This window comes from Hippichthys cyanospilos, chromosome 19 (genome assembly GCF_059441005.1).
Source record: "Hippichthys cyanospilos isolate Australia breed blue-spotted pipefish chromosome 19, RoL_Hcya_1.0, whole genome shotgun sequence".
In the NCBI taxonomy this organism is placed as follows: Eukaryota; Metazoa; Chordata; class Actinopteri; order Syngnathiformes; family Syngnathidae; genus Hippichthys; species Hippichthys cyanospilos.
This window is the reverse complement of record NC_142387.1, coordinates 348,810-370,045: the sequence shown is the minus strand read 5'-3', so window position 1 is coordinate 370,045 and position 21,236 is coordinate 348,810. Positions and strand designations below refer to the sequence as shown.

The 21,236-nt window shown below is 39.5% G+C and overlaps 1 protein-coding gene and 1 pseudogene across 17 annotated transcripts in view; one reads left to right on the top strand and one right to left on the bottom strand.

Annotated features, from left to right (window-relative positions):
• Positions 1-16,537, top strand: part of LOC148407561 (uncharacterized) — a 67,522-nt gene extending 50,985 nt beyond the window's left edge. For 4 of the 16 annotated variants that reach the window (XM_088441864.1, XM_088441863.1, XM_088441868.1 and 1 more), the window contains 11 exons: positions 6,877-7,972; positions 8,099-8,277; positions 8,336-8,406; positions 8,506-8,897; positions 9,117-9,218; positions 9,513-10,097; positions 11,024-11,657; positions 11,761-11,825; positions 12,662-12,753; positions 13,270-14,167; positions 14,248-14,300. In XM_088441864.1, the coding sequence (XP_088297990.1) occupies positions 7,616-7,972; positions 8,099-8,277; positions 8,336-8,406; positions 8,506-8,519 (621 nt within the window). In that variant the 5' untranslated portion in view covers positions 6,877-7,615 and the 3' untranslated portion in view covers positions 8,520-8,897; positions 9,117-9,218; positions 9,513-10,097; ... (3 more) ...; positions 13,270-14,167; positions 14,248-14,300. Of the gene's footprint in view, positions 1-4,390; positions 4,467-6,876; positions 7,973-8,098; positions 8,298-8,335; positions 8,407-8,505; positions 8,898-9,116; positions 9,219-9,512; positions 10,098-10,320; positions 10,339-10,550; positions 11,658-11,760; positions 11,826-12,661; positions 12,754-13,269; positions 14,168-14,247; positions 14,301-14,430 lie in introns of those variants that run through there. The other 12 variants (XM_088441871.1, XM_088441869.1, XM_088441870.1 and 9 more) reach the window with 12 other exon arrangements.
• LOC148407562 (uncharacterized) lies at positions 637-3,292 on the bottom strand (annotated as a pseudogene). The gene is made up of 6 exons (XR_015863697.1): positions 3,081-3,292; positions 2,901-3,006; positions 2,756-2,772; positions 2,226-2,366; positions 1,868-2,120; positions 637-1,766 (listed from the first exon to the last, which is right to left on the bottom strand). The product of XR_015863697.1 is annotated as an uncharacterized LOC148407562 (transcript).
• Positions 16,538-21,236: the final 4,699 nt, after the last annotated feature.

The window sequence follows — 21,236 nt, the reverse complement described above, 5'->3', positions numbered from 1 at the left end:
ATAGTGTATGTTAAAAATATTGTTTTTCAGAATGTTACATTCAACAAATGGTTGGGTTAAATAAAAAAGCCAACTATAAGTCAAAAAAGGACTGACCCAGTATTTAGGCCAATTTGATATAATTTTCTGAGTTGTTTTGCACAAAAGTAATTTCGAGAACTTAGTCATTCAATGATACACAAGACAGCCTCAAATGGACTTTGGTAAATGGACTTTCACTTATATAGCGCTTTTCTACCTTAGGTACTCAAAGCGCTTTACACTAACTAGTCATTTACCTACTGATGAAGCAGCATCAGGAACAACCGGGGGTTCAGTGTCTTGCTCAAGGACACTTAGACATGGTCTTGATGGTCGGGGGATCGAACCCACGGCCTTTCGGCTGGGAGACGACCACTCTACCACTAAGCCATGCCGCCCCTAATCTGGGTTGTTTTAACCAAACCTGAAAATGTGATCAAATAAATATTGGAATTAGTCTTTTTTTTTCCCTTGCTCATAAGTTATTTTGAACCTATTGGTTTGAAAGCTAATTCCTTCCTTTTTTAACTTGGCATTTCATTAATTAATATGAATCATATATTTATGGATAACGAGTAGATATCTGTTTCATGTAACTTGCAAACTCACAACACGTCTCTCTGACATCTATTACTTTATTTTCATTTTTATTTATTTCTAGAATGGGAGCTTATTAAGGAACCAGCTCAAGCTACCAAGGTTTACATAGAGAGTTTGTGAAGGAAACATGCATTTGGGAAACCACTGAGAATGAAGATAGATGCAAGGGACTCTGAGGAGGACAGGGAACGAGAAATGTTTAAATGATAAAAGTTATTGAATGCACTGATCAGGAGGTTTATGTGACACAAATTCTGTATCAGTGAAACTACACAAATACCATGCAGTTTTTGGCATCTGTTTTATTATCCATCTTTTAAACATTTTTGTATCACTCATCTGAGTGTGAAGAACACAGCATTGATGTTATCCATTCTGTGTACCAGTGACGAGAGTTCATGTATCTTCATTAAAGATACTTAAAGTTCAATTTCTGGAAGTACTGCAGCTGTCAAAAGGTAGCTTCAACCTGAAAGGACGAGGAATATGATCAATTTTGAATTTATAACCGGTGACATGAGGTATTTAGCAGTGATGGGAAAAGAAGGCTTTAAGATGCTTCATGACCCAGTTGTATTTTTTTTTTACTCCTTCTAATGGTACTCTGTTCAACATAGGCTTTGAAACTTCCTGTTTTGAACAGACAATGGAAGCTCCAGCCTTAGTTTTTGAACTACTTATTTTATTTTACTTCCACTAGGTACATCATGCTGACATTTTTAAACCTCTTTCTTTAAGCCAACAGTGGCCATTTAGACTTCTTAAAATGACATAACCTGGGGTGCTGCTTTCTGTGTGTGATAGGCCATTCTCAAAGGTTTTGTCCCCTCTCATAATGAATTCCATATCAAAAAGGTACAACTCTTTCTTTAACCTCAGTAGGATCTGCCATCGGGCCTTGCTCTCTGTAACGTCTCCAGAGTTGTTGTGGTGATTGGTTCCTTTCAGTTCTAAGGCCATGACAGTTCCAAGCATCTTGGAAAGAGTTCAGGCTTTGCTGAATTTGTGGAAGGAAGATCCGGTGCAGTCCAAAAAGATGAACTTCGTTGTCTGGATTCAGTGTTCCCTTTGCTTCAAGTGAAGTGAAGATCTGATAGAAGAGGTCCAGGGAATGCTGATAAACGTCTCTCCATATCCTTTCAATTCTGTGCTTAGGATAAAATTGGCAATGTATCAATTTATTTCTTAGTGACATTATAAAGAAATACACTCATCTGGTGATATTGTGATCCAAATGTGTATTTACCGCTGGTTATGGACACTTCTGCCTGTGATGTGTGAATTCCTGTCAGTATCCCTGCTCCTGATCATGAACTCTGCCACATCTGCATTCTCTCCCCCTTTATCAGATCTGACTCTTGAAGGCAGCCCATACTGATTAACAGCAGCTATGAAACTTTCTTTGTAAGACTGTACAAGCTCTGTTATTGCCAGCCACAGTCAAATAGACCACTAAACGACTGAATCCATCCACCCCGCCAAGGACAACAAATCTCCACCTGTCAGGCAGTTGTGAACAGACAAAAAAAAAGTTTATGGTAAAGCATATCGTATTCAATATTAACTAGAGAAAGATGTACAGATTACTGAATACGATCACTGACCTGATTAGTATATGGTTCCCATCTATATGCCATAAAGAATTTGGGCCTGGAACAGAATACTGTCGTCGTCTTGAAACATGCAACCTGAGCCGTCTCATTTGAATTCCCTCTGCATCGACTCTGCGTAAAGACTCTTGCAGCCTTGAGATTGACAGAAGGAAAATAAAATTGACCTCTGGGATTTCTTAAGGTATCCTTTTTTGAAGCAATGGTCAGGTTATAAGTAACAAATATACAGTCATGTGTGTAAAACAGTTTCAGTGCAGCAAAGCCAAAGCCTTCAAAATAAAAGTTATTCAACACACGACAGAAACAAATCAAGTTGCTAACTTAAATTTCAGCAGATTGCAGATAAAATCCCAGATGCATGAAATCAGCTAGGCTCCCTAATTGATTTCAAAGAAGCAATACTTTAAAACGAATTAAAACATTGCTCATATCGTTTTACTCACTTGGAACACGCACACCTCTTGCAATCAGATGGCCACGCATGAACTTGTAGCCGGAATTTGGATGTGGACTTCACTTACAATGCGGTCCAGTTCCTTGTCGTTCATCGTTGGAGAGAGATCTCTCTATCTACACAAAATACATTACCGATAATAAAGAAATATGGCACTAAACGTGGATGAGATCGCTGAATAAGTTGACAACTTGTGAATGTAGTACACTTACCTCAAACTGGCTTGCTTCATGAGTCTCCTGACTGTCCTCTTTGAGACTCCGAACGTCGCTGCAATTTGACTTGTTGATAATCCACAAAGTACGTAATTTTCCAGAACTGCAATTGGTATATCAAACGCCAAACGTCCCGATCCATTTGTGTGTCGTGCTCGGGGACCTGTGAACCTCTACTGTACTTCCTCTAAAATTGCAGTCACTCTTGGGTCAATGTCGGAAACGGAAAGTGCAGAAATAAGTCCAGCAACTTCAATAAATTCCTTCACTTTTCGTTGAATAAAATCGTTTTCTACAGGCCCTGCCTCCACATTTTCAGCAAGGTCTGAAATATCTCGACCTAACTGTCGTGAAAGATCACGAAGGTCCTCTGTCATCGCATCCGCCATGTTTCCAACCTCTTCAGGCCGAAGTAATGGATTGGACATGATTTGAGTTAACGGGCTTTGGGCCCGCCCACTAAATTGACGAGGGAGGTTGACAGATTGCCGAATGACAGATAGAGAAATAGCTGAAAACTGGCCGTGTTTCATACTTTGCTAAACTGTCAACCTCTCCCGTCAAATTTGATGGGTGGGCGGGTCCTAACATCTGATTGGTTACCCTTGCAAGACAAAGCAGGGTAACCAATCAGGTGTAGGACCCGCCCATTAAACTATGACGCGAGAGCTTGACAGATAAGTAAAGGATGAAACGTAGCAACAGCGTGTCATTAAATATAAGTGTCAATAAATAATTAAATGTGTCATTAATTAAATAAATGTGTCATTACATAATTAAATGTGTCATTAATTAAATAAATGTGTCATAAAATAATTAAATGTCATTAATGAAATAAATGTTTAATTATTTCAATGAAACGTTTAAATTATTTAAACATTTATTTAATTAATGACACTTTTAATTAATTAATGACACTTTTAATTATTTAATGACACTTATCTTTAATGATTGAATGGTACATTTATTTATTGAATTTTGGCACTTTTGGTCCTCCATACGATACATCGTCCCACTTGGTGATTTTTTTTGACAAGAGAATTGTAGTTGCCGTACTCGGCCCAGTCATGGATGTCGACGCTGCTCACGCGATAGTTGAAATGACAGCTTATTTTTTCTTTCTTTTTTTTCTAAATTCTTTATTACTGATACAATGCAGTACATGGCAATAAATATTTCACGATCCTGTGGGCTACAAACCATCAGATTCAGTACAACACAACATTAAACAAATACTGTAGATTAAAAAAGCGAACTCCCTGTGTCAGTTTGTGGTAGAGGACTGTTTAGGAAGAGTGGGACATCACAGCTCTAATTTCGGACCCGCGCTCATAACATTTACGGCCCTATTGATTCACAAGTTCAAGTCTTAGTTCAATTTGCCCCTCACTACCGGCAACAAATCTAAATAATATATTGTTAAAAATTTTTTTTGCATAGCAACACTCCAAAGACGTTTCCAAAATAAACTTCGTTTCCAAGTGTCAGCGAAAGTAACCCAAGGGCTGACCTCCGTGCACTTGCTCTTCCGGTTTAGCTCTTCCCGTGGGTACCGTGAAGTAAGTAAGTCGTCTAAACTGTTGCGATATTAATATTTGTAATTGTTGTCATATTTAGTCATTATTACTTCAACTTTGTTCGCTAAGTTTTTTTCGTCCTATAGTATGCCGACACGTGTGCTACGTGTGCTAATTTGATGACGCATTTGACTAGTTATGTTGCGGTAATATAATGTAGTAACCTGATTGCTTACTTAATGCAATACATCGACCGCCACCATCTTCTACTTTTATGAATAAAACGTTGTTTTCATTATCATTTATTTTAATCATTATTTCATTATTTTTCGTTACGCAATAATGAACAACAACACTAAGTTAGTGGTGTACTTAGTTGTCGTAAAAATAAATGTTGTAATTAACTTTACTTTCTCCAATTAGTGGTGTACTTAGTTGGTGTTAAAAAAAGTAGCCTCTATGTTCTTCCATCACTTTGTTTTCACTATTTTGAGTATTATTAATTACATTATAATTTGTTCATTACGTGTTTGTTCGCTAGTATACTAATGCTACGTGTGCTGTGAAATATATTCAAATTCAGCTATCACTAAATTCCCCTAGAATTTCCCCCACTATTGTTATTATTGTTATTATCGTTATTATTATTTTCACATGCTTGCTTATCTAACGTAATTTTGCTGCCATTATCGTTATCTACAATCTTCTATTTACAGATGTAATTGTATGGCTTTAATAAATATCAGCAAGACAAAATGTAGACGTTCTTTCTCATTCATTATTAATTACTTACACATCCTTAAGTAATTTGCTGTAAAAACGATTAAACCTAATTATAAAATATTTCGTTCGGTGGAATGTACAGCACATAACTAAATGAAAAAACAGTGCAAAATTAAATGACACAACCATAATTTTATAGAAGAAGTGACGGTTGAACAAAAATCGTCAATACCCTAACTTGTCATCGTTGTCATTGTGCCAATTCAATTGTCGTCTTAAACACATGTGATATTAGATATGCATGTTTAATTTTGTGAAAGATATTTTTTAAAAAGTCTTGCTGCCTTGAACTCAATGTCTGAAGTATTTCTGACAACTGTGAGTAGAAACGGAGAACAGCACATATCTGTCAGGCTCATCTTAACTGTCTTGTTTGTCACCGGACTTCAAATGTAATAGCCATATATGAAGAAGACAAAAGAACGTTGGTCAAATCATTCTAATAAGGCTTTTTGGGATAATGGGGTTGAGTAGCTATTAGATTATAATTTTTTTAAATGTAATTCCGGTGTATTTCTCAAAAATATATGCATATTTTAAAAATACTCTTCATAGCACTTTTTTGCATACATGCCACTTTCAAAATCGTTTTTTTTTTTTAATTTTTTTTTTAAATGCGTCATGTAATCCCGGAGTACATATAACAGTTAGGCATCTCCTTTTTAGCAGTTGAACGCTTGACTTTGCGACAAATATTAGATATATTAGATATAAGTAGGTTCCAGTCAGTGTCTCGTTTTTTGCTCTTGAAGTCTTGTACATCATCCCCCCACACACACACACACACACACACACACATAAGCACACACACATATTCACACATCCATCAGCATGCTGTTTTTGGCATTAGTAGGGGTATGCGAAACATGTTACAGTGTATACATTAACAGCTAAATAAAAGACAGTAAATAAAAAGTACATTTAATTATTTCTCTGTTGGCTAATTGTTAGATTTTTGGTAAGTGGACTTTTTGGCATTGGTATGGATAACCTGAATTTCATTATTGTTAATTTTATAAATTAGTAAAATATATTTTTTGAAACTATTGGAGAAAACCTTAAATAAACTAATGTGAAAATGAACATGTTTTATTCATACCAAAAAGGTTAAAAGATGTGTATTGCATAAACGTTAAGGTCTGCTTAGAAGCTAAAATTTGTCTTTAATGTTGACGGCGATGTGATTTGTGCAATTGCAAATGCTCTCGCTAAAGTACCTGGATGTCTGTAGTTCCTGATGGCACACCATTTTTGAACTGATAGGTACAGCTCACCTTTGCATTAGATGGTGATGTCCGTTCAAGAATGCATCACTTGCTTAACATCAAATAAAACCATACAGTTACAGTACATATGAAACTGTATATAGCTAACACCAACAGATGATTTTGTGCAAAAAATCTTCATATGTGTTTTGAGGATGCATCACTTGGTTAACATCAAATAAAAGCATACAATTACAGTACATATGAAACTGTATATAACTAACACCAACAGATGATTTTGTGCGACTGTCTTGTGTGGATGAACGTTTTGCCAGAGACACTAACTACTTGTTCTTTGCTCAGTTTGTGACTGAAATCCACCAGGCCACATCAAGCATAAGAATACAGCTACGTAAAGGTAAACCTTTTACCAGAGACAGTCGGCAAATAAACAATGCTATGTTGCAGGACAAACGGGAAGTTGAAAAACTGATACACAGCAAAGACGCCGTCCGCTTCATGGTCCCGTTAAGGGGCACCCCGGCCTTTTGGGAGAAATGTCTCAAGGACCTTTTTGCCATGATTCGGCAGCTAGGCACACCCACGTTCTTCTGCACATTCTCCACTGTTGAAATGCGTTGGGAAGAAGTCATCACCGCCATCAAAGCGCAAAAAGGTGAACGGGTGATTTTCGCTCACCACGACTGGGCCACAAAGTGTGAAATTCTCCGCAGCAATACGATGACAACGATGCGCATGTTTGACAAACGTGTGGAAGCTCTGTTCTCCGGCGCAACCCATTGGAAAAGTGGTCGACTACTTTTACAGATTGGAGTCTCAGCACAGAGGAAGTCTGCACATCCATTGCATCATTTGGGTTGAAGGTGCCCCCATCTTTGAGGAGGCCTCAGATCAAGAAATCTGCGATTTTGTGTCGCGCTACATTTCCGCTGAGCTGCCCAACCTGGAAAAGGAACCCAAACTGCATCAAAAAGTCACAGAGGTTCAGATGCAAAATAAGTCTCATTCAAAGACGTGCATCAAAGCACCCGGCGCGCAGTGCCGTTTTGGTTTCCTCAAGCAGCCGTGCGAGAGAACCATGATCATGAGACGTGAAGAGTGTGATGGAGAAAATCCAGAGAAGTAGAAGTGGTCGGCGCCAAACCCCAAGCTTGTTGATTTGCAAAAGTTGCTGAACGAACCGGAAATGGCCTCTCTGACTTTGCCGCAGCTACTGGCTAAGTGCGAGCTCACCAGTGATGAGTACATGGAAGGTTTGTACTCAATTGCCGCAAAGACCTCTGTCGTGCTCAAGCGAGAGCCCAAAGACTGCTGGGTGAACAACTACAATCGACACCTGCTTCTTGCATGGGATGCAAATATGGACATTCGGTACATTCTGAACGCTTATTCCTGCATTACCTACATCTGCAGCTACATCAGCAAAGCTGAACACGGCCTGAGCCAGTACCTGAAATCGGTGATTGTGAACTCCCGCAGCGAAAATGTCAACGAGAGCGATGAAATGAAACAAATCATGCAAGTGTACTCAAAGAAAAAAGAGGTGAGTGCACAAGAGTGCGTCGCACGCGAATGTGGCCTCCATATGAAGCAAGCGTCCTGCAGTGTGGTTTTTGTACAAACCAGTGACAATGCGCTGAAAATGAGTTATCCCCTCTCTTACCTTGAGGGCCAAACGCAGGAGTCCGTTGAAGTGTGGATGACCGGCTTGCCGGAAAAGTATAAGGGCAGACCTCAAACAGAGGAATTTGAAGCGAAGTGCTTGGCTGATTTTGCCTCAACCTGCGGAATCGTGTACGGCAAGCAAGCTAAAGGCGGAAATGTTTTCCCCCTGCTGAACGACATGGGGTATGTCCAAAAAAGAACAGGTAAACACGCCGTCATCAAATACTGTAAATTTTCACAGGAAAAAAATCCATTCTCAAGCTCTATCTGCCTCATCGTGCCGACTGCCAGTTGAAGTCCAGAACCAAAGAGGTAAGAGGTTTTTGAGTTTTGCACATGAGCGCTGCAGAGGTGTTGAAAGGTTCATGCAGTCCTACATACAAGTTGTTTCAAGACCATGCCTTTGTACAGTTGCCGGCTGCTGAGCATCCAGAGGCCGTTGTGCAAATTGTCGACCGGAAGAGAAAGAACGATGAGAAGCACAGCAAAGATGTTGACAACGCCATCCGAGAGGTGGAGGAAAGCGGAATAGTCTTCAACGAGTGGTGTCAGCTAGCGCCCGAAAGAGAACTGCAAAGACTCGAGTGCATCGAGGAAATCAATGCGAGGGATGATCCCGGTGACGCAGAGATGTTGACAACGCCATCCGAGAGGTGGATGAAAGCGGAATAGTCTTCAACGAGTGGTGTCAGCTAGCGCCTGAAAGCGAACTGCAAAGACTCGAGTGCATCGAGGAAATTAATGCGAGGGATGATCCTGGTGACGCGGAGGAAAACGTACCAGACTACAATGTCAGGTCCGAGGTAACGGAAATGTCCATCGCGACAGAAGCCGCCGCATCGATCCGGCTGTTTTGCGCGACATATATCGGACCCTTAACCGAACGCAAGCGTGTGCCTTCTACCTGGTCAGAGATTGGTGCATACGACGTGTGTGTGGCTTAAAACCACGGCAGTTCTTCTATTACATCAATGGTGGCGCCGGAATGGGGAAGTCACATTTAATCAAATGTATTCACGCAGAGGCTACAAAAATACTGCGCAGACTGGCTGAGGAAGCGGACATTTCCAAACAAACGGTCATTCTTGCAGCCTTCACTGGCACCGCGGCCTTCAACATTTCAGGTATGACTTTTTACACTGCCTACTGAAACTGCAAAGAAGCCTCAAACCCCCGTATCATGGCCTGGGCAACAAACTGGACGAAGTGAGAGCGGAGCTATCGCTCGCTGAAATTCTCATCATCGACGAGACTTCCATGGTGTCGAAAGACCTCTTTGCATATGTCGACGCCCGGTTGAAGCAAATCAAAGGAATCAATTTACCATTTGGTGGCATGTCCGTTATCGCTGTCGGGGATTTCTATCAGCTACCTCCTGTGAGACAGTCCAAACCTTTAGGTGTTTACGATCCCACCAGACTGGACCACTGGCGCGACAACTTTGAAATGATCACGCTGACCGAAATCATGAGGCAGAAGGATGACGTTCCGTTCGCCAAACTACTGAACCGACTTCGCGTCAAAAAGAAGTCCCATGAGCTGTCGGAAGTGGACAGAGCTTTGCTGGCTATGACTTACACCGCTGCCCGAAGGAAGTTCTTCATGTTTTTGCCACAAACAAACAGGTAAATGAGCATAACTCTCATATGCTGAATCTGCTTCATGAGGAAATTGTGACCATCGATGCCGACAACTACAAGAAAGACCAAAGGACTGGCACAATGGCGAGACAAGCCGCCCCTGTCCAAGGGGCAAAGAACAAGTTGGCAACGAAATGTGGCAGCGGTGTAGGTATTTGGGTGAAAGAACACATTCCGGCACACAAAACAATCTACATCCAGGGTGTCACTGATATTGAATTTGTTGTGGTCAAACTTGAAGCTCCCATCAATATGTTCATTGCAGCTGTGTACCGGCCTCCGGGACAGAGTCTGCGCTCTTTTTTGCCAAAGTTGGAAAGGTTGTTGTACGCTCTGGAAGTGATGGATCATCATCGGATCTTGGTATGTGGAGATTTCAATGAAGATGCACTCTCAGACTCATACAAGCCCAATATGGAACTGTTAGTCTCTAAGGGTTACACACAGCTCATAAATACAGGTACCACTGACAAGAACACACTCCTTGACCTTGACTCCTTGACCTCATATTTGTCTCCCGACCTCAGTGTGCTGTTCATTCAGGTGTCCTGCGAACATAATATAGCTATCACAACCCTGTCTTCTGTGTTTTACACACTGAAAGGTGAGTCATGTCCAATTAGCACATTAAGAGTTGTCCCTGTCGTGTTATGGAGCCCTAATGTTAACCTGTGATGGAATGAAATCCGGGGTGATGATGGTCACGCGTGTGTGTGTGAGAAGGTGAGTAGGAGGTGAGTCAAATTTTGAGACAACGAAAAAAATAATAATAATAATAAATGGAGGATGGAGTGTCATGTCGATGGGAGGGAGTGGTGGGATTATATGTTGACATTTGATAGGATGAAATCTGCTGCGAAGACGGTTTAACGTGTGTGTAAGGTGAGTGGAAGGTGAGGAGGAGAGACAATGTACAGAGAAAGTATAAAAATCTTTGGGGAGGGAGGGTCTAGTGGAATTATTTTTGTTCACAATTTTGACAATGTAATAATCGTCAGCGTGAAATGACAGCAGAAAACAGACCAAGTAAGTCTCTATAAAATATTTTTTTGTCAACTGTAAGTGTTGTCATTTTACTCTCCTCTACTTTAAACAGGTTAGTTGTTCTGAAGAGATGGTAGATTCATCTCATAATAGAGAGCATAGATATGTGTGTACATAATCTTAATGTGCTACCATTGTAGAAAATGAAATGGTTATACTTAAATGTTGGAAAGAGCCAAGCCCATCTCGCCTTTGCAGCATGCGAATTTCTACTCGACACTATTGTATTCCCCTTTTTCTCACAGGGTAGAAGAATGGGTGCCCAAATACATACATCAAGGAGCACTGACTTGTAAACCAAGGTGGCAGCCAAGCAGGACTTCTCTTCATTCCTGTCACGAATAACCCGCGGATCCCAAATGGGAATGGACCCCAACTAGGCACGAGAGGTGAAGTTACTGAGTTTATTAACAAAAGGAGCACGCAAGGCGTGAGAAAAACACAAAAACAGTCCGAAGGCAAAGTAGCAAACCAAAGTCACAAAGTACCAACACAAAGCGAGACGAGAACGTCTGGATCTAAAGTCCACGGGGAAGAAGGGCAGCAAGGAGGACGTGAGTCCACGGGGGATGACTGCAAACAAAGTAGCAACAGAAATCGTTCACAAGCCGTAAAACATAACACGCACAAAGTACAAACCAAGAAGACTCGAGAAGGTGGGACGTGAGGTCAAGAGCGCTGGGATTCACGGGACGGCAAGCGAGCTTGACGAGGGGATAACCCGGCAAAGGCTTGTTTGTAAGTGCCGGCCAGCTTATAAAGCCCTCTGACGAGATGCGCAACAGGTGTGAGTGTCCGATGGCCCCGCCCAATGCGGAGGAAGGAGACAGTCTGCAAATCAACACAAACTAAAAAGACAAGAAACGTGACAATTCCAGTGTAAGTTACTGTGAACTACTGTATGTCAGTTAAAACCAATTGTAGGTCTGCCTATCTTTTGGAGCAGTCGTTCACTACCATCTATTTTGATTATATTTTGTAGATCTGGATTAAACCAAGTCTGTTTTCTGCTCTCTTCAGACTGTCTTCTTTTATTCGTAGGAAAAGGTAAGTCGCTCATCATTCAACCTGTCTTCCTTTGTAAAGCCAGTAAAATAATTTTTGGCCCGTGTATTTTATCAGGATATTTGTTCAGAGGAAATAGACGTCAATACTAGAACAGAAGCCACTTGTGTGCGTTTTTCATGTCACTTTCTGATTGCACGTGCATATGACTGGACATTACGCATGACATATGAATTTAAACGGCATGCCATTGTAGAGATATAAATGGAAAGGATATTTACATATTGTTGGGTTTAAAGTGGGCTTGATACCCCACAAATGACCCGAGGAGAGGTGTAAATAACAACACAGGAGTCAGAGATTAAGTTTTACCACTGCAGTGGGGAGAGCTCGAAAAAGAGCGTGACCATGTCAGCCTCGTTGCAAAGTCTCTCTTCCCTCTCTCTCTCCGAGCTTTCGGACTGCAGTCTTTTTATTAAAAAACTGTTACTGAGGTGTGGGGGTCTCACAATTCAACCGTCACACAACATGAGCATTGTGCACCGTGGCAGAACTTGCAGATAACTTGCGATTCAGGCCTTGACCTTGACATTGTTTTTAACACACACACACATATGAGACAAAGAGGCGCTGTGGTGTCTGAAAAAGTAAGTTAGAATACATGAAGCAAAGCTGTTGTACTAATGAATCAGCCAGAAAAATAGCAATTAGAATACATAAAGCAAAGCTGTTGCACTATTAAATCAGTCAGTTTATCTTACACATATATTGTAAGACAAAGCCAAGTCTGTTTTACTTTTGTATATATATTTATTTATTATTTATATATGTTATATATTTGTACTCAATGGTTCTGAATTCCTTTTTTTTCCCCCCAGATTAAAATGATCGGTGCCCATAAATATACATCGTGGAGCACTGACTTGAAAACCAGGGTGGCAGACAAGCAAGGACTTCTCTTCATTCCAGTGTAAGTTGCCGTGAACTGTGTCAGTTAATGCTTTCAGTGCCATGGACAAGAATTCTACCCTTTAATAATAGTAATCACAATAATAACTAAATAATAAAGTTATAAGTATGTTCTTATGGAGAATACACTCATAATGAGAATACACTCTTGACTACTAATGCTTATCTAAAATAAGTTCTGTAAGCTCTGTTGTGATAAAATGTGACCACTAGATAACAGTGTTTTTACATATAAAACATAACTATTGTCAACTGAACATGCATTCAAAGGAATGGTAGTCAATCTTTCATGTGATATATTCATATTTTCATTTTTTTTTTACATTTACATATTTACATAGACATAGTATCCAATATTCTGTTGGCCGTGAAAGATGATTGAAAATGCAAAATACACTGGCTCTCTCGAGGTTTCCTTTTCCGATAACGCTTGGCACTAAAAGAGTTAAAACAAACTATAGGTTCGCCTCTCTTTTGCAGTTTGTCCTCACCCCCTGAATGTGTTTCTTGTTTGCAGGCCTATGTGTTCCCCATGTTGCCTGTGGCTCCACACATTGCATTCATCCAAAGAAAAGATCACCACCGTGTGCAAGAGTTTGATGACACATCATCAGGCTTGTCCATTGGCAGTTTCCCTCTGGATTAAAACAAGTCTGTTTTTTCCTTCTTTAATTGGTTGGAAAAGCTGAGTAGCTCATCATCTTCTTTTGTAACGACAGTAACTTTTGTCCCATCTACTTCTAACGGGTTCTTTGTTCAGGAGAAAGAGCTAGCAATCAAGCAGGAGTTGTCCTCATTCTGGTGTAAATTGCTGTGATTTATTTCAGTTAAAACTAAAAATGTGCATATCTCTATCAGCTTTTGTTGTCACCTCCTCAGTGTATTTTGTTTCTTTTTTGGAGACCGATGTTTTCCACTTGTTGCCTGTGGCTCCACATGTTGCATTCATCCAAAGAACTAGTGGAAGATCACCACCGCGTCAAAGGCTTTGATGACACATCATCAGGCTTGTCCAGTGGCAGTTCCCCTCTGGATTAAAACACGTCTGTTTTGTGCTTTCTACAGACCATTTTCTTTCTATTGGTAGGAAAAGGTAAGTAGCTCATCATAAGTAATTTTTGTCCCATCTACAGTATTTCTAACAGGTCCTTTGTTCAGGAGAAAGGAGAGAGTTGCCGTAATTTATGTCAATTACAGCTAAAAAAATGTGGATATCTTTCTCAGCTTTTGTTTTCACCCCCTTAACGGATTTGTTTGTTATTGTAGACTGATGCTGTCCACTTGTTTCCTGTGGCTCCACATTTCATTCATCCAAACAACAGCTGGACGTTTGCCACCAAGTAGAAGATTTTGATGAGCCATTGTACTGCTTGCTCAAGGACCTGTTGTCATCTGGAACATCTCCTCTCTTCAAGGTAAACTGCTAATCATTAAGCCTATCTTTTTTCCTAAAGCCATTAAATGTTGTAAAAATATTTCCTTTCTTTTTTAACAGGCTCTTTGTTCGGGTGCACAAGCAGTTTATAGCAGAATCACAGTAACAAATATGTGAGTGTATTCATGTCACTGGATACTTGATTGGGCATGAGTGTGATATACTAATTTACTGTATTGTAGAAAATGAAAGATGATGTCAGCATCATGGAAGTTTTGTCGTGTGTTCTCCTTTTTCCCCAAGAGACAAAAAAAAAAGTAAAAATGAAGAAGAAAAAGAAAACAAGTGCCAACAACATGAAGACCACGGACAACCAAGCACCACTTCTGCCGATTCATTTGTAAATCGCCAATAGGAGTAGCCAAATTGCTATTAAGTGGTGTTTTAAATGCAGCGTTATCTTTTTACAGCTTTAGTCTTCACCACCTCCTTCATCTTTTCATCATGCGACCTTGCTGAGGAGTTTACAAGGACCATGATGCCATCCTATCCTTAGAATGCAATCTCTTTTCCTGTTCTTACGCTGTTGTCCCTGCATTGAAAAGAACAGTCCTAGTCCCCCAATCCAACCTACATGATCTGTATCCATAGATACATTTTTGCCATCATCTGTGTGCTCTGCAAAGGTTGCTCTATGAAATACCTTTTCACTCATGCATTTGTTTAAATACATTTGTATGTACCATACTCATGATTCCGTTAAATCTCTGAGATCAAACAAGCATTCTGGGAGGCACATCTACCTCAATTTGTTATTGCCTGTGTTAACTTTTACCCTCGCAAATTATATCCATCCATCTATTTGTCGGCGCATAGCCTCACGCGGACCGCTCACTTGCTGGTGTCTATGCCAGCTGTCTTCGGCAGTGGGTGAGGGACACTCTCAACTGGTTGCCAGCCAATCGCAGCCCTAGCAAATTATGGAATGAGAACAAATCAGCTCCAAAATCTAACCACTGCCGTTGATACAGACAATGTTTCATGTAACATCTTAATATTCCATAACATAAATACAATCTCTCACTCTTGACACATGAAGCTATAATGTACTGCTTCACATCACACAACTACAGTGGACCCCCGTGTTACGAACTTAATCCGTTCAGCAGCTATGCTCGTAACTCGAATTGCTCGTATGACGGGAAATCCAAACCTATGTTAATTAGTGAATGCGTGCAACGCGTGCAAAAACCTTAGGTAAAAACATCATGACTTTATACACATATTAAAAAATAGTAACAATCTACTGTACAGTTAAATTAAACAAATATACAAAGGAAAAATGACATTTACCTTTGGGGCGACGTGACTTGAGCTGGGTGGAGGCGGAGGGGAGCAGAGACCAACCCGCAGAATTTATTTATTTTCTTAAATGAAAACTTTTCTCAAACGAGAACATATCACAGGCGATTTCCTTCACTTTAATCCATAATAGAAGAAGCCTCTCCATTTTGTTGTTGACTGAGGTCCGTCCCCTGGCAAGGAAAGTCTTGCCCTTAGAAGAATGCCGAGCGGTTTCGGCCATACTCACGAGCAAGGTTAACTATGCGTGCGCCTCCGTATTTTTTTATTATCTCCTGCTTCGTTTCTATTGTCATCATCCTCTTATTTCTTCCTTTACCACCACTCGCAATTTTAGAAGCCATGTCTAACAGATAAAGTTTGCAAAGTCTTCACAACACACCGACCGGCTGTGCCATCAAGCTAGATGAAGGCGTTCGGCCAATAGCACATTGGCATTTCTCTGATTGACGTGACGCTGGCCAATAGCATATCCGCATCTCCGTGACTGAGACCAGGACTGTGACCTTAATCGACCAATAGCATATCAGCATCTCCGTGACTGACACCGTGACTGACACAGTGACTGTAACATTGTAAGAGCAATAGCATATCAGCGTTACCGTGACATGTGAGAACAGTTGATTTTGTTGATGCAGCAAAGCGAAAAAAATAGTACGGACACATTGACCGGCATGTTGGGGCATGTTGGATTGTTCGTAAAACGAAAGGTTTGTGCGTAAGAGGGGGACAAAAAACGCCGCGGTCCACGTTCGTAAAATGAAAACTTTGTAAAAGAGGGAGTTCGTAAACCATTGTATTTGTATTTGTTGGTCTCCTTTTTCAATGGTTTGCACTTAAAATTTTTGACAAGCTTGTTTGATCTTAGAGATTTGTTTCTATTCCTTTAATCCATTTTTTTACATAAGTCTTTGTGCATCTTTTCATCCACTATTTTATCATTACGTCTTCATTAAGAAATCTTAAAGCAGTTATTATGAGATTAAATTCTGTCTTTCCACTGTATGAAAACCCCTCAGCTAAAACAGTGTGATGGACTGATGCAGCACTTCTGTTTTTGGTGTAAGGTGACATTCGAATGTACAGTCATGAAATGAGAAGCCTGTTATAAAAAAAAAAAAAAAAAAAAAAAAAAAAAATATATATATATATATATATATATATATATATATATATATATATATATATATATATATATATATATATATATATATATATAGATATATATATATAATGTGTGTGTGTGTGTGTGTGTGTACATACACACACACGCACACACCCTCTGCTGTTTTTAAGCCTATTGTATCAACCAATTTCCTCCGAATTGTCTTAGTAACTACTTTTCAGCTGTTGTAACCAACATTCAGTTCAGCATCATTCAGTGTTTCATCAGTTACCGGTTAATGCTGCCAGCATACTTGAGTCCGTTACAGTAATAAAATGAATGAGTCAGACAGTGGAAACACCTTTGATGCTATTTTTTTTGTGCATCAATTCATCTGTTTTATCATTAATTAATTCTTCATTAAGAAATTTTACAGCAGTTAGAATGAGGACTTTCCACTGTTTGATACTGCCTTTACTAAAACACTGTACTTCTTCATATTTAAATGTATAGTTACCCTTTACAGTAAAAAAAATGGAAGTGCCTTAAAGTGGAAACACCTTTGATGCGATTGGACCAGATTTGTTCCCATTATTTTTTTTTTTTTGTACTACTCTGTGCATCTATTCATCTCCTATTTTATCATTAATTCTCCATTAAGAAATACTATTGTAGTTACAATGAGGACTTTCCACTGTATGATACCCCCTCGACTAAAACAACATTTGTTCATATTTAAATGTTTATTCACCCAATGGGAAACATGTTCAAACTACAGGAAAACAAGACATTGCTCAACCTCTTCCACCGTCTTTTAGCCTATTCTACCATGCAACTTCCTTTGAACTTTGAATTCCGTGTCATTGAATAATACATTGCTTGAGAGTTTATGCTACCAGCATAATTGAATTACCTAAAGCAGGGGTCATCCACGTAGTGGCCGCAGGCACTGGGTCTCCCCCAAAAATCACATGAATAACCAGCAGACCTGGTCTGCTATAATAGTTATAATAGTTCAAGTGATAGACCATTGTAATTTTCCAGGAATTTTACTAACGATTATGCAAATCACATATACATGACATATTACACTTGATTTACTACAGCTGATCCTTAATTCTTGTGAGAAATCAATCACATGATCAAGGTCTTCACATAAACTGGTTATGCCGGCTTTGTCCAAAAAAAGGGAGAGACACCAAGGTTCTTCGTACTAATGCTTTACTGACTGCACTTGTTTGCAACAGTTCACACCGTAGAACTGACACATACAAAAGAGATGTCAGCTACGGACAACATAATATGCATTTAAACATAAACCAAACTCATACATACCACTTTGGGCCGCTAAACATAGACAAAGCTGGAACACTTTACGTCTTCGGATATACGCGTGCCGTCGCGTCTGACTTGATGACAGCAGCGTGAATGATTTTCCCGGAAGCCCCTTTCGCGACCCTTAATAAACTCTGCTAGCTGACGGATTGAAAATCATCCATAAATTAACACTATTGCTCCAGTGGACTTAGAAATAATATGGAGCCATTTCAACCGAAATACAAAATATAAAAATCGAACAGAACAAAATTAGGTTACGTTTCAATACAACATTGCCCTCTTCCGACGAATGCACGGTATTTCTTTGCCAACCGCCACCACTGGTAGTCCTTCGTATTACTCAGTACCAAAGAATTGCTCTCGGTTTCAAAAAGTTTGGTGATCCCTGCCCTAAAGTTTGAATAAGAAAAAAAAGTCAATTGGAAATTCTTTGCTGCTGGAACAGATTTGTTTCTATTCCCTTTTTTTTTTTTTTACATTTCTTATTGTGCAGCTATTCAACTATCTTATCTTGATTTATTTAATAAGACATTTAAAAAAACACTCTCCACTGTTCAGGCATACTCTACCAACTAATTTTGTTCTTAACTTCTTAGGAATTACTTTTCGCGTTTGTTTCTCGCATTCAGTTTAACACCATTCAGTGTTGCATCGATTATGCTGCCAGCATACTTGAGTGCTTAACAGTAAAATTGTGTCATACAGTGGAAACCCCTTTGATGCAAATTGGCCAGATTGTTAAATGCCACAAAATACATTTAATTCTCTGCATATTATAATCATTATAATATCCAGAGAATTAAATGTTTATAATTAAACATTATAATATAATGATATTCAATTTCAGAGAGGTTTTTCTTTTGTGCTTTTACTTGATGCATTTTAGACAAGCTGCTTGTATTTCTCAGTAACTTTATTCCAACAAAATGCTGTATCAAAAGGAATCACACTTTGTCCACATTACCCTCTTCAAACCTCATGAGACAACCTGGACAACACCCAGACTGCTCACACTTGTCTACCACAAGAATTTTGGCCGAAGCAGTCAGTCCAGCACAGAAAAACATTTTGCTCGCTCCAAATCCTTCGCTCACGCTTGAGTTGTGTCCTTACGTGCTCAGCGAAAACGCAGAGGTCGCAAACACAGAAAATCAATATATTTTTATGTGCTCAAAAACTGTTCTTGCTCGGTCAAAGTCTTTCGGTCTTAACCATTTCATTTATAAATGGAGGTACTGTGCGGGCCCGTATTGGTGAGTGCAAATACTTTATTTCTTATGTAGTCACGTTTATTAGTTAATAATCAATGGCTGCAAAAATAAAAAGTAAAAGAAAAGAAACTATTGGTTTTGAATGCTCTGGAAATTGAGGGTTGCTTCATTAAATTATTAAGGGTGATGTTATGAATGGTGTGCATTCTCAAGCCCCTGTGTACCTCTAGATGTTATGCTTATTAAGTAGTAATAAATAGGCACATAGTCGGTATGCACAGCCGATTTGAAGCCCGCTACAACTTTAATAAATCACCCCTCTTTTTTTTTCAAGATGACGTACATTACCAAAATCGAATGTTTTTTCCGCTTTCTGCCACTTAGGGGTGGGGCTACTTGGAATAAAAATTCACTTGACATTGACGACGACAGAGAGAGGTAGGCCATTATTTCTCCAACGCGATAGTGGGATGGGTCTATGCTATTTGGAATAAAAAGTCCACCTCACATTGACGACGACAGAGAGAGGTAGGCTATTATTTCCTCTTAAATTCAAACCGAATGTAACACCTTCCCAAAATTATTGTTCTGCGTGTTTCAGTTTTTTCGAGTGAATGTACTTCTGTGACATGTTTTTTTTTTTTATATATATTTGGAATATATAAATACTGCAAATTACATTTTGCCGACTGACCCGACTCAAAATGTAAGAAAGTGACAAAAAAAACTCGAAAATATTTAATATATAAGGCATGGTTATACACTTCAAAATGTATAGTGTTAGGTTTATTTTCCGTAACGTTGTTTTATGTTCTGTAAATGCCGTTAGAAATCGGTGCAAACCAGTGTGAAAAAAAATTCGGCCTTCTGCCACATATATTGAAAAAAAAACCTCTTGGCTAGCAGGTGGAGGAAAAATTACCTTGCATTGTGTAACACGTTTTGTGTAAAACTACAAACAGTCGATGAACCATTGGAAATGTCTTTATTTTATGCTCTTCTATTATAGACAGTACATTTCATTATTTCATCGTCAACGTTTTCCCCTTTTTTTTTCTCCAACGCAATAGTGGGGTGGGGTGGGGGGTAAAACTCGATTTAATTATATACACTGCTTTGTCGCCGCTCGTCACAATAAATCCCTCCAGAGTGCTGGAATATGTTAGGGATTTTTATTTTGTTAATGTGCAAAGAAAGTGTCAACTGAAATTTCGTAGTTTGTTTTCCATCACAATGTATATGTGGACGCTTCTGCTAGCACACAGACTCGCCACGTGCGGCTTTAAGCTAGCTTGACCTGTTGCTTTTGTTGCTCAACACTGACACCTGATGGATCTTTAAAATCATTGCTCTCAACTTCATCCACTGACTCATGACATTTTATTTCGTTACAAATACAGGAATTGTTGCATTATTTGGTTTTGTTGTACATAATACTATCTTTAAATGCAGTCAATAAATGTAATATAATGCTGGTGTGAAAATGTATTTCTTTTTCATGATATTACGCTGACGTTAGAAAAGGCAGACGTTCCTATTTAATTGACATGAAATTATTTAATTGAAATTAAATTGATGCTTTGTGGTTATCCCCTCAACAATTCACTCTTGTGGAAATTGCGCGTCATTATACCACTAAACTTTAAATGATGTTGTGCATATACTAGGTTCGGTACAACTGTACCGTTTTGGCAACTATTTAGAATTTATTTGATGAAATATCACGGTCCTAATAGTGTGGCAACACAGATGCTCATCGCGAAAGCAGTAAAAGTAGAAACATGCATCACGGCCAAAAACTGGATTTTTTGCCCTAACGACCGCTAGAGTTGGACGGATTTCATGAAAACAAAGTTGTTGCCCTCTGTGACGGGCAAAGCGTGTACAAACTTGTTCTATTTCCAGATTTGGCTGCCAAAGTCACAGAGGGCAACAACTTTGTCTTTTGTAATTGTGTGGATAGCCGGACCCCAAATGTCCTGCTAAGCAGGAGGGGGATGAAGATTTATTCTGGTCCCCAACTCACCATCTCCCCTGACCTGGAGGCCCAAGCCAAGCTCCTTCTGTGCCCCCCATCGCCACCATCACCCCTC